At 40.2% G+C, this 13,617-nt stretch overlaps 1 protein-coding gene across 10 annotated transcripts in view; it reads left to right on the top strand.

The window, feature by feature from the left end:
- MCF2L (MCF.2 cell line derived transforming sequence like) overlaps positions 1 to 13,617 on the top strand; it is a 260,528-nt gene that overhangs the window by 116,255 nt on the left and 130,656 nt on the right. Inside the window, exon 1 of one of the 10 annotated variants that reach the window (XM_067563671.1) lies at positions 12,173 to 12,392. The exons of the other annotated variants lie outside the window; for them this stretch is intronic. Coding sequence (XP_067419772.1) covers positions 12,320 to 12,392 — 73 coding nt within the window. The 5' untranslated portion in view covers positions 12,173 to 12,319. Of the gene's footprint in view, positions 1 to 12,172; positions 12,393 to 13,617 lie in introns of those variants that run through there. 10 annotated transcript variants of the gene reach the window in all.

Below are 13,617 nucleotides of genomic sequence, written 5' to 3'. Positions count from 1 at the left end.
AAAAAAAGGGGGGGGGGGGGCAGTGGGAGGTGAGCCAGAAACAGAAAAAGATGGGTGCAAATGCTAAAAGCTTTTCAGAGTAAGCAACAAGAAGAAAAAAGAGGGGGTTTATTTGAGGGTTGCCCCATGCTCCTATTAGTCACATGTATTGGTTCAACTGACGAGCATGTGGCAGAGCTCATAGAATTAATTCTTTGACCTTCAGCTCATCCTGATTGTGACAGTCAAGTTTTTGCTTTGCATCATGGAAAAAGAGAGCAACACAAAACTGACTGAATAGACTTTTTGGGTGGTGGGTATGGAGAGGGAGTGTTCAAAAGCTGCAAAGCTGCAAAAAGGCAAACTAAAGTGCCAGTTTTGTTTTGTGTACAAAAAGTTTATTACAAAACTCTGATCATGAGGTTAGGGGATTTTATTTTTGCAAAGATTTTTGCAAAATCTTATTTATTTCCTTCCTCCAACGACCAAACAGAGTTGCACAACTATCTTATCCTAGTGGTAGTACATTTCTACTAATTACTGCTTAGTTGGGCAAGTTGAAGTATAAGAATTTTGATGTGTACTCTGGAATGTAGTGTAGTGAAATTAATGCCTTTAACTAATTAGACTGCTCCTCCGCTGAGGTTGTTCTGCTGTCTGAATCATAGCAATAATCCTGCCCATCCTGTCACACCTAGTGTAAGAGTAAATAATGTAACAGTGCAAATAATAATTCTTAAAGTGGTCGATAGCTTGTGCTTCTGTGAAAAAGCTTAGTCTCCACACTTCTACCTTGGACTGATCAGGAAACATCCACAGGAAAAGAAAGAAAAATGGCCATTGTTTTAGGGTAATTAAATTTCATGGACTGACTGCTTTTTCAATCAGGTAAAGGTATATGCTTCCTGTTTGCCTCTCAGAGAGTAGGCGTGGGACACAGTGACAGCTGCTGTATATCTTCTTTGTTACAATGTCCATAAATAATCCAAACTCTTTGCAGGTTTTTTGTATTTTACATTGTATGCAGCGACCTATATTGCTGGATTTTATAGCTTATAAAAGCAGTTCTTTACAAAGACTGTATCTAGAAAGAAGAAGAGAGGTAAGTATTGTAGCTGATTTTGTTGTTGGGTGTTTTCACTATGCTATAGCTGCCATGAGCAGTGTCAGTTTGCTTTCCCCTTATACTAAATAAATGCAATAACTGAGATGCAGATTGTGCTCCAAAGCAGAAAAAAACATCAGGGGCCAGGATTTTAATTAATTTGTGCTGGGATTTTCCTTCTAGGGAGGAAACTGAGCGTTGGTCCCAGAATCTGAAGAGTCCTTCTAAAATCTTTTGGAGGACAGGATTATCCACGCTCATTGCCCTTACCCCTCACTGCTCCCTAGCAATACTGCCCCAGACGAGCCCTCCACTGGCCTTTTGCTGATGCTGGGCTCCCTCTCCCTTGTGTGGGAACTGTGGAACCTACGGAAGGCATGGCAGTGGGAGAAATTCAGACATGGCTTTTTCTAAAATGTTAGCTGGTGCATGGTGAGTTTTGGGAGTTATGTGGGACTTGTGCTGCACTTGTCACTGACGCCCTGATTAGGTGTGTAGTTCTGCCAGCCTCTGAGGTTCCAAATCATGAGTCAGGTCCTAAAATTATGAAGGCTGGCTTAGGGAAAAAAAGAAGAAATGTGGGGTTCTTTTTATTTGCCTTCTGGTTTTTGAGACTTTAGGGCTCATATTTTTAAACTTTTCTACACAGCCATGAGGGCTAAAAACATGATCTTTTTATTTTTCTTCTAAGATTCAGCAGGAGATAGAGCATTTAAGAAAAACTCCAGATATCATGAGTTTTGAGATTAAAATCACAAGAGTTGACAGTGGTGGGGAATCTTGAGCTCTGCCTCTGGGTGCCCGGGTGAGTGGCCTCAGAGGAGCTCCGCAGCTGAAAGGAAGCTCCCTGTTCTGGATGTGACTAGCACATCATGGACATGGAGCCTAGTAAGGCTGGAGAGCTCTGGCAGGGCCACCCACTAAGTGCCAGACTCTGAATTTGGCCCATGTTCACCATCTTATAGATGCCAGGTAACTGAGGCAGAGAAGTTAATAGCCTGATTTTCAGGTGCTTCTGCCTCCTGACTACATGATTATTCTGTAAACGCTGTGAAGGGAGGGTCTGTTATTGAAAGGTTTGTTTCTGTGTTCTGATTGATTTGATTCCTTTAAAGAGGAGGCAGGGAGAGGGGAGCAGCACTTCCTCTATTTCAACAGATCTGCATTCTTTACTGTTCATTTTCAGATAATATGCACATAAATAATTTTGAAATCAACCCTCCTTATTAACCCTTTAAAAAAAAGCCCAACTAAAAACATCCAGGTCAACTGTTCTTTCTATCTTCGGTTCCCTCTCATTACAGTTCTGACCTTCTCTCTTCCATTTTGGTTTCCATTCAACTTTCTTTCCACTGCAGATGCATGTCAAAGCCAGTTCTTTTTCTGGTCCCTTTCAGTTTGGCTCTCAATCTGTTGCCACTGTAATGAAGGATTCCATCTGTCTCCACTTTGTGAACTTCTGGCTCCCACCTAACACAGTTGGTGACCCTGCTTCCATCCAGACCTCCCTCCCTCTCATGAAAGGATCCAGTTCCTGCTGTCACTTCTACTCTCCTGCTCCTTCATCCCTATGTTCAATGATCCATAGAGCCCAGCAAGTCTGGCATCCTTTATACTTGGGCCAGAGGTACGTGCCAGAAGAACGTTGAGTGTACTAGTAGAAGAAGAAGATTTCCTTGCTGATGATCTCAGAGAAGTTTGGGCTTGACTCAGAATATTCAAAGTGAAGGTTTGGATAACCAACTCAGCTTTTGTATGCTTAATCATACTGAACTGGTGAACCTAGTAAGCTTCACACATCACTACCAATAATTTCAGCACAGCCCTAGGAGTCTTCTCCTGTTACTTCTTTCAGTGGTGTTTCAATGGTAGCCTTTGGTAGTAGACATTTCTTTATGCTGTTACTAGTAACCATGAAACATCACCCCTCGTAGTACAGTATATGGATAGAATTAAGTTAGAAGTGTTATATGTAGGTGAGACAAAATAACTATGACCAAATGTCACCAGATACCATCTCATATGATCAAATGTTGCATGATAAATTTGTCATGAAGAAATGTCCCAGTTGGAGAACTCTTTGCAGCCTCACCTCTTAATTGGAAAAACCCACAGTGAAAAACCTGCAGCAGCTAGAGGTGGACCTAGGCCTAATTGTGCTTTCCTAGGCTTAAATACTTTGTCCCCCACTGAACAGGTAATTAGTAGGAAGCTTTGACTCTCTATTGATTTGAATTTTAAGCATTTTTTTCATATCTCAAAATTAGAAATAGATCTGGAAACGTACTTAATGCATCTTGAGCCAATTGTAGTTTTTTTATATCCTTAAAGCTAGAGACTGCTTGTGCTTTATTTTGTAGGGAAGGATCTAGGTGATGTAGTGCAATCCCTGAGGGTAGCTTTCTTCTTCTGTGAACCTGGAACAGAGAAGTACAGTCCCTAAAATAGTGTCTTAACTAAAGAATGAGGTATCTGCTAGTAATGACAGAGTTTATACCTTCTCTTGAGAGGGACAGTTTTTACTGCTATACTACATGTCATTTTCAAGGACTTCTTTTTGTTGTTTTATCCAGCAATGTATCAATCAACAATCAAAATATGATTGCTCAGTAGCTTCCACTTCAACGGTAGCGTTTCTCATTAGTAGGGTCTAGATTATTGCAGGTTTCACCCTACTATTTTAACAGCGATCTTCATATTTTGAAGTGTTGAAATAAGTATTGATACAATCAGCACCGTCGTTCTCAAGGGAGTAGTATCACTCAGAGAGAGGGGTTTTTTCATAGTTTTATCAAAATTTCTGACTGAATTAAAACTAGGTACAATGATTAAAACTTTCAAAATTGGATGCAGTGAAGGATTTCATTGAGACGTTTAACTAAAAAAAACAAGTTTGAAAATTGCTATGTCAAGGTGTGGCAAACAGCTGACACAGGTTAACAAATAATTATTTGGACAGTGCACTTCAATTTTTCATTCCTGTTCCTTTGAATATATTTGTTTTCTTAAAGTGCTATGGGATCCCTTATAAACAGTTTAAAAATAAATGTGAATTATTATTGTTTAGTGGTATAAAAAAGAATAAAACTCTTTTTTTTAGTTTTTGTTCTTTTTACATACCATCACAGAAGATTTAAAATGTTTAAAAACCCTGTTAATTTTGTCCTTTTAAATCAACCATTGCATTTGATTACAGTTTGCAAGAGGTGGCACATTAAATCACTTTTTCACTTTAAGAATCAACCCTTTTATATCTCCTTCTGATATATTCATTATCATGAAGGTGTGCTGCAGTGAATTATGCTGATATTTATACAATCGGCCAAGCACTTTTCTGTTATACAGTGTACTTCCTCAATGTGTTATACAAATGACTCAATGGTGGACATATGATATGTATCATGTCAAATCAGGTAATTAAACTGGTCTTTTTTTTTTTTTTTTAAAGATTAACTGCTCTTTTAACAGGCATCTTTTTCTGTGCACCCATTGTGGGAGGAAATGCCTCTTTAACTGTAACATTTTAATGTTCAAGTTTCATGAATATTAAGATCCTCATTCTGCAAACACCTGTGCTTAACTTTACTCACGTGAAGTCTCATTGACTTCAATGAGACCACTCATCTGTAGAGCCCTGTGCATTTACCAAATTTGTATCCGCATCCGATCTGCAATCCACAGAATTTGTCCCTGGATATCATGATCCGTGGATTTGATGCAGATATCCGCGCATTTGCAGAGCTCTACTAACAGCTCCATAGGTCACCCCACACCAGTTATGCAGGGCTGTGTCAAGCCCCCAACCACTCCCACTTCTCCTGCCCCGCTGCCTATTCCATCCCCGCTGTACCTCCTTCCCTGCTCTAGGCAGGGGAGACTACATCCTGGGCCCTCATATGCAGTGCTGCCACCTCAGTTGGGGGTTTGCCCACCCCTATGCACCCGTGGTGGTTCAAACACATACAGACTCAGCCAGGAGAGGCAGTGGCGACAACTACCCTGCTCACAGTGCCCGCCTTTGCCGCCCACTAGTCTAAAGTAAAGATGTCTCTTTCAAAATGGCGCTTGGCTCACTGCGCAGGAGGACACGGGCATGCTCCCTGCTGGGAGTTGTAGTTTACCTCCTCCGTCTGAGCAAGCTGGAGTCTACAACTCCCAGAATGCCCAATGGGCTATTGCTCCATATTGCATTGCATATTTCATGATTCGGAAAGCTGAGCTGGAGCCTGAGGGCTGAGTGACAGCTGCTCCTTTCGCGTGAGTGTGTGCTGCAGAGCTCTGTGCGGATACAAAATTTGTATCTGCATCCGAGCTGTGATCTGCAAATATGGTCCACGGAGATCCGCATCCAGGGATATAAAGCGGATATCCACAGATTTGCAGGGCTCTATTTGTCTGAGTGACGTTAAGCTAGTAAATTTTTGTAGGATCTGGGCATAAATTAGTATTTTTGTGGCTGACTTTGACCTCTAGGGTTGTTTACCTCTTTCAAGCTGTCCTTCAGTGGCTCAAGAGCATGAGTACCAACCTCAGTGCAGACAGTTATGAAGCAGGGCACAAACACCAAATTGGCTTAGAGTTCTATACTTGGATTTTACCAACCAAGTATCAAGTGTAAACTCCTCAGGTACTATAACAGCCTAACCATGGACTTACAGACAGTCCCCTTGGGTACTTAGATATGTTTTGTCACCTAGCCAAGCTTACCTTTGTGATAAGATAATCCCTTACACCAAAAACCACAATGATATTCAGTTTACTCCCGGTCCCAAAAAACCAGTCACTTACCCTATGTCAATTGCACCTTAGATCTCTTACCAAAGATGATGCTTGTAGCCAATCCTACAATAATCTAAAGATTTATTAACTAGCACAAGGAAATAAGAGTGATTTTCAAAGTTAAAGCAGGTAAACATACACACACCTGTATGAGTTAGTCTTAAGTTTCAAAAGATAATAGAAGCTTCTATAATAAGCAAGCTCTGTATGTCCTCTAGTTCAGACCAAGCACTGGTTATCTTTTGCTTATGCTTTGCTTTGCTAATCCTTGTCCCTCAGAGTCCAAGCAGCGTAAAAGTTCTTTTTGTTAGGGCTTTTTATTCCTTTCTTCCTCCTGCTTTGAGTTGCAAATTCAGCTGTAGGGAGAAATTCAGTTACACGTCTCCTCTTCATGGCAGGGTGGAGGGGAGAGTGGGAAGCAATCCACAAAGGCTTTTGTCTTCTGTTGTTCCACAGTGGTTCATCTGGTGCATCATCATCAGTGCGTTAGCCACTCTTCACAGTGTTGACATAATCTGTTTGCAAGAAACTCATGTTGGTAATAGTGTAGCAGGATGTTATGGTATAAACGGCTTTGATCTCATTTCACACACCTCAGATGCCAAATATGGCCGTGCAATATACATGCGCTCTGACATATCTGATGCTGTTCCACTCTCCTCCTCCAGTTTTTACAGCATGATCCAGGTTGCTTGCTTTAGGATTGCCAACGTACATAAGCCACCGAGCTTGCACTGGGATCAGCAGGTCCTTCTCACACTTGATCATCCAACAATATTTGTTGGTGTTTTTAACAGCCACCACTCTGAATGGGGATACACTGAATGACGGCGGCAAACGGTTGATTGACTGGGTGACTTCAATTACTTTTTGATTTGTGATGCAAAACAATGCAAATTTCTTTCAGTTAGAGGGCAGAAAGAATACTCACCCAACCTTTGTTTGGTCAGTTTGTTAGGCAGCAGCTCACAACCAGTGAGCCATATAGTACTTGATAACTTTCATCATAGCCAACATAGACCATCACTTATTCACATCGGACTACAGCTACCCATCATTCAAAGCTCAATCAAGCTTAGGTGGAATTTCCCCAAGGCAGACTGGGAAAAGATGCACTGGAATATAACGTGGTTACCATTCCGTCACATTGTATCCCAGTTGATGAAGCCTACCTCCAATTCCAATGAGCCATTTATAAAGCCAAATACTTAGCTATATCACTGGACTGTCATCCAATTTACGCTCCTTGCTTGAGTGCCAAATGTCAAGCCTTGGAAATCCGAATTATCTGGGGACCTGGACATCACTGACTATCTGATTGAGTCTCTGGATGCCACCAGGCTCACTCAGTGGAAGGAATCTACAGAGAAGCTTGTCTTCACTTATTCCAGCAGAAAGTACTGGAATTTGATCCACCGGTTGGGTGCTGCTCAACAACCTCCAGGTCAAAATCACCCCCTTGTTGTTATGCCCAGTGAGGTTGCAAGCCATTTTCTGCAGATAGCAAAGGTCCCACTGGAGAAGGAATTCAAATGCAAAGTATATGACGAATGTCACCAACTTTGACATCAGAATGTGGGTAGGAGTCAAACAGAGCCATTCACGGTCGACGAGCTAGATAAGCCCTTAACTCCATCAAATCAGGCACAGCATTGGGGCATAACATCTTGAGGAATTCCATCAAGTACCTTGGACTAAACGCGTCAGTGACTTACTAACTTCTACACATGGGTCATTAAAAAAAAAAAAGTTACCATGCACTTGGTGTCAAGCAGAGATTCTTACCATTCTTGAGCCGGGCAAGGACCCCAACAATGTGTCGTGTTACCACCCAATCTCCTTGCTGTCATTGTGTTTCAAGGTGTTTGAGTGTTTGATCCTCCAACAAATCCTTCTAGATCTGGATGATGTCTTGCAAGTTGAGCAGGCAGGGTTTAGGAAAGAATGCAGCACCTGTGAATCGAGGCCTGGCTTTGATCACCTTTATCAAAAACAGGTTTCAACAAAATCTAAAGACAGGAGTTGCCTTCTTGGATTTGATCACCACCTATGACACAGTTTGGCACAGAGGCCTTTTGTTTAAACTCTCTCGAATTGCCCCACATTGGGTGACCTCCTTCTCCAAAACAGGCTGTTTAGAGTACATGGGGGCAATTGCTGTAGCTCTTACAAGTGTTAGATCAACGGCCTCCCTGCAGGCTCAGTTCTTTCACCAATGCTGTTCAATGTGTACATCAACGACCTACTAGTTACACTCTTGTATGCATTTATCTTTGCCGATGACACCTGCTGCAACTACCAAGCTCAGTCCTTCTCAGAAATTGACGTGGTCTTGAATGAAGATATGAAACTCATGGCAGACTATTGTAGTTGATGGCGCCTGCAGCCGAGCTTTTCTAAGGCGTTTGCTAGTGTATTCCATCTGCACAATGCAAGCACAAACGATGAGTTAAACATTTTCCTCAATAGCCAACGCCTGCGGCATGATCCAAGCCCGGTTTACCTCAGTGTGACACTGGATAGATCATTAACATACCACAACCACTTGAGGAAGATGGCTGCCAAAGTCAGCACTCGGAACAACCTGCTCAGAAAATTGGCCAGTTTAACCTAGGGTGCGAGCACCCGGATGCTTAGTGCCCTGGCCTTCTGCTATTCAACAACAGAGTACTGTGCTCCTGTCTGGTATCACTCATCTCATGTGAGGCTGGTCGATGTAAAGCCTAACAAAGCTATACCTATTCTTACCGGGACTTTACAGGCAACTCCATTGCATGGTTACCAATACTTAGCAACATAATACTGCCCCACATTTGCCGTGAGAAGGCCTCTATCATGCTGTTGGCTAAGAGCCGTGAGAATAATGACCTGCCATTGCACGCAGACCTCTTCAGCCTGCCTGTCTTCTAGACGCCAATTATGTTCATTTATGCCACCACAGGACGTGACGGTGGTGTCTGCTTGGCAAGATTGGTAACAATGACTGTTGTGTATCACTCTCTCGTCATTGACCCAACCATTCGTCCACCAAGTTTTGATCTGCCAAGGCACCTGTGGTCCTCTCTGAACCGTTTTCTAACAGGACAGGGCAACTGTGCAGCTGGGCTTTGGCATGAGCTGGCACCTCGTTTGCCAGCATTACAATCTCTTTGGACTTCTTGTTGGACTATTTTAAAAATAACAAAACAAAACCTTTTCACGCCCTGGACATTTCACGCATCTTTATTAAGCCCCATTTCCCTTTCTTCAGTAGTGTGACTGTGATGAACTTTGAACCCTTCCCTTTCATGACATGCCAAGGTGTGAGTGGGTGAGCTTGATGTGGGGAGCAGAGTATACTTGAGGTGAAACTTGTTTTATAGGCTATAAATGTTTTTGTATATAAATATATGTGATCTCTCTTTCTTCTTGAATCCCTGGGACTACTGCTTCTGCATTTCTTAATAGAGTTTTCTGGTTGCCCCAAGTTTTGTAATTCATATGTATGTATTCTCCCACACTACAGTCTTTGCCTTGCGAGTTTTCCTTTTCAATTTCTACTTCAAACTGCAAGACAAAGGATAGAAATACATTAGGTTCTATATCAGTCTGATTTTTTCTTTTCCTGACGCACACCATAGGAAGCTGATTGAGTCAAAAACAACATTTTAAAATGCATCCGATTCTCTGAGTGCCCTTTACCTCTGGCTCTTGTCTGTCTTCCTACCACAACAATTTTACATATAACTGAAGACTTCTACAGAACTAAAGATTCTAAAATTTACAAGAGACTTAATTGCCATCATACTGATATTCTGCTTTCACCTGATTTATTTATTAGCTACACAACCTTCCTCTAAATGAGAATCCCTGTGCTCTGAAATCCTCGTCTGTGATGAGGTTTGTGTCTGCCTTTCTCACAATATTAAAGGATTCAGAAAAAGCAATGCTAATCTACACAATGTTTACATATCATCTCTACCTTGACCGTAGTCAATGCTGCGTAAATTAGTTTAGTTTAAAAAAAAAAAAAAAAAAAGACACTCTCAGATTCAATTATGCCAACGTGTCAGGTTATTGTGTGTTTATAAATGTTACCTTATTGAAATGTTTATGCTGAAGGATACATATCTCTGTTTTTGCGACAGTGGTTTAGCCCCCTCTTTCTCTTCTGCTATTTTTCCACAAATGTCATTAAAAGCTGTCCCTGTCTCTTTCCTCTAGATAATCCAAAAGGATTGCCATCACTTCTGTGTAGTTAAATACATTTTAGATAAGGAGTAAATTTTCAGAATGCTGTGCTGTGGATTAGACTTTTCGGCCAAGCATAGTGCTGAGTTCACACTATAGCTGTTGCATCTGACTGACTTTGTGCTGTTAAGAAAGAAAGAAAAATGGCAGCATGTGCCATGCATATATTTTACGATCAGAAATCCTATTTATTTCCAAAATACTGTTTTGATATCCTAATAGGAAAGAGGAGAAGCTCTGCCTGGGACCACTTTGTACTGCAAAAACTACAAATAAGATAATTTTAACTACAAGTGCTGTCTGAGGATTGGAATTCCAGGTCTTGATCCAATGTACAAACTCACCTGAATGGCTTGTGGAGATATCAGGTGACAATCTGTGGCAATCTGTTAACCTGCAAGAGGGAGTAGGATCTTGTGGTTGAGGCAGAGGACCGAGAGTCAGGAGATATGGGTTCTGTTCCTGACTTTGCCACAGGTGTATTGTGCAACGTAGAGCAACTCACTTAATCTCATTGGTTCAGCTTCCACATTTGGAAAATTGAGATAGTATTTAACTGTTTCACATGCATGGGGTGAAAATTAATTCACTAATGTTTGTAAGATGCTGTGAGTTTTTCAGATGGAAAGCACTATGGAAGTCCAAATATTATAATAGTTGTTATTATCATTATTTTTTAAGATCTAGAACAATTAAAGTATTTTTTGGGTATGGCAGGATTTTTAGTTCAATTCTAACTTTTTAAAATATTAAGTGTTCTTTAGGATCCAGCCACACTTGTGAGTCCTTACAGATCCATGAAGCATAATGGTGAATACTAAGAATGGAATAGCTGGATTTCTTTAGTTATGGTTTAGTTGCACTCTCAAGCTGTATTTTAATGCAATGTACTGTACCAGGTTGTTTGATATTCATATTTAAGGAAGGCGTATTGTAATAATTTCAAACCCATTTAACATTTATAAGCATTTCTACCTCACTGAGGATGGATGAGTTGAAGGCAGATCAGTAAAATACTTTTGCAGATAAGTAGTTAAAATATCGAGTGCACTCCATTAGTAACTTGTTTTCTGTTGGTTCTTTATGTATAGAATTGGTTGATAGCCTGGATTGCTGAATACATAACTGAGCTTTTCCCCATGTAAATGGATTGTGTGAACAGATGTAACCATCAATCCAAGCTCTTTATCCCCACTGTCCTCTTTTCTTGACCTCTCTTGTTGGGAAAGAGCTCTTACAATAACAAGGGGAGGAAATCCATGAATTTTTATATAGGACATCTAATTGCTGCTGCTGCTGCCACTCTCATTTATCTTCTTACTCTTTGTATTAGTGAATCTGGATTGCTGCTAAACAATCTTGAGACCATTAATTAACAGATAATCTATCCTTCAGCAATTACCTTAACGGATCTAGTAAAGCAAGATTGCTAAATATTAGTGTGTGAAAGGTCATACAAAATAATTGGTAGTAATTGATTTTCTTGAAGGTTGCCTTTATTTTATTTTATTTTTAAAAAGTCTTGTGTACATTTCACCAGTGTACTTTGTAAATAAAACAGGGTTCTTTTTAGAGAAGGGAGCTATTTGTACCACGCTTGTTGGATTTTCATAAGGAACAGTTGCTTTATGGGTTTACCATCAGACAAAATATTCTAATATATTTAAGTCAAAGATGCAAGGGTGAGATTTCTCTACTAAATATGAAATATCCAATTAAATTCCAAGGGATTTGCTAATGAAAATACTCTTTGGGGAAGACAGCTGTCTGTTGGACAATATATTTCCTTGTGTGGGGAGGAAAAAAGATGGCTTTACTTGATAGGTTACCATTTGTTAAATGTAGGGTTCCTAAAGGGAGGTTTATGACATGCAACACTGAGAGATTTAATTAATTTTTAACACATTCTTGTTCTAACACTATTTGAACAGTGAATGTGTTCACACTCTAAGTAAATAAATTGAGTGTAGTATATGCCAGTTCTTTATACAATAAGACTGAAACTGGTAAATAGCCAGTAAACAGCTAACCCTTGGCCGGACCTCTGATCATGTTGAAAGGCACACTTGCTTTGCATGTAATTTGAAGAAAGGTATTGTATCCCATGTAGCTTGGCTTTGACTGAAAGATGGAATTTTGTGCTTGCTTTGTGTTCTGAAGACAGGCTTACAGATAAATAGGTCACTGTCTACAGAACTGCTTTGCACTAACTTGATTTGTGGCAATATGACCTTAAATCTGATTTCCTTGCTATACAAGGATATTGCAGAATTGTGGCTCCTTCTGAAGAAAAGCACAGGTGTGTCTAGCCTTATATTTGTTTCCGTTTTTTCCTAGTGATTTGCATTTATTTAATTGCATTTAAATGACATGTTACTCAGTAATTCTGTCAAATAACGTTATCCTATTTCGGAACATGTGATGTGGGGTAGAGCGTAAGGGCAGAAGAAGTTGAACTCTTTTGTTTGTCTTCAACGAGCCGAGTGTAGTGTAAATATACTGTTGGGGGAGGGTTATGTATATGTAAATCTGCAATGTATTTTTCTATTCTTCGATGTATTACATAGTACATCATGCTTATCAATTTAATTTCTTTGTGTTTGTTGCAAGAAACCAGTTTTTGGTAGAGAGACATTTAGTAAATTATTATGGCAATTAGAACCACTGCTACAGTTTGTGTAAAGGGATTGCTATCTTGGAGAGCCATTCTGTTCTCCTTAGACTACACTGCTTGAGCTGTAATTTTCACTGTGACAGATATTTATTTTTGTACTGAGTTCCCCTAGAAGCCCAGTGCAATAACGAAGGGAAAAAAAGATAGTTGTTTTTACAAGGTGCATTTGTCATTCTAAAACTGTTAGCGTCGGAGGCTCAAATGAAAATACATTATTTTTTAAATTCCTTAATTGAAGATTTCCTTGGAAATCTTGTTTCTCTTGGGAGGTAAATGAAACAGGGGAGATATTATTTGCTATAAATAGTGCAGCTACAGTCCACTGCAAAACTGAAAGCATGTTTTGTGGAAATAGTGACATCCAAAAATTGCTTCCTTATTCTGTTTGTTCAATTCACATTTCCAGTTCTGTTCTCTGTCATTTGGTATGCATGATTGTTGTTGAGGAATAGCAGAGGTAGGGCTGTAACTTGCTGGGCTGGCATTTTACATTCCAATGTTGCTGCTTTTCAAACATCATATTTAAATGAAACTGGTATGTGTAAGGGGATGGCTTTTCCGTTTAGAATAATTAATGAAATTATCTGTGTGTGAGCCGTTGCTGCACTCTGTGTTCATCAGTATCAGTTCCTATTACTGCACTTGATGTGGAGGGGCATACTACAAGGCATGCTGCATATGAGTGAATGAAGGACTAAGGAAAGGTAAGGCTAGCATGATTAGAAAGCTGGAAGGGTTAATCATTAGGAGATGAAACTTTTGGTATTTGTGTGTTTTTGGGGGGAGGTGTCTATATTTAAAAACATGCTGTATATGTAGAATATATTTCATCACGTAGGATCAGTGAATA

The sequence above is a fragment of the Emydura macquarii genome, unplaced genomic scaffold (genome assembly GCF_026122565.2).
Source record: "Emydura macquarii macquarii isolate MOO-44397 ecotype Brisbane River unplaced genomic scaffold, CSIRO-AGI_Emac_v2 contig_2531, whole genome shotgun sequence".
NCBI lineage: Eukaryota > Metazoa > Chordata > Testudines > Chelidae > Emydura > Emydura macquarii.
The sequence above is the reverse complement of the archived record's forward strand: the minus strand, read 5'-3'. Positions and strand labels throughout refer to the sequence as shown.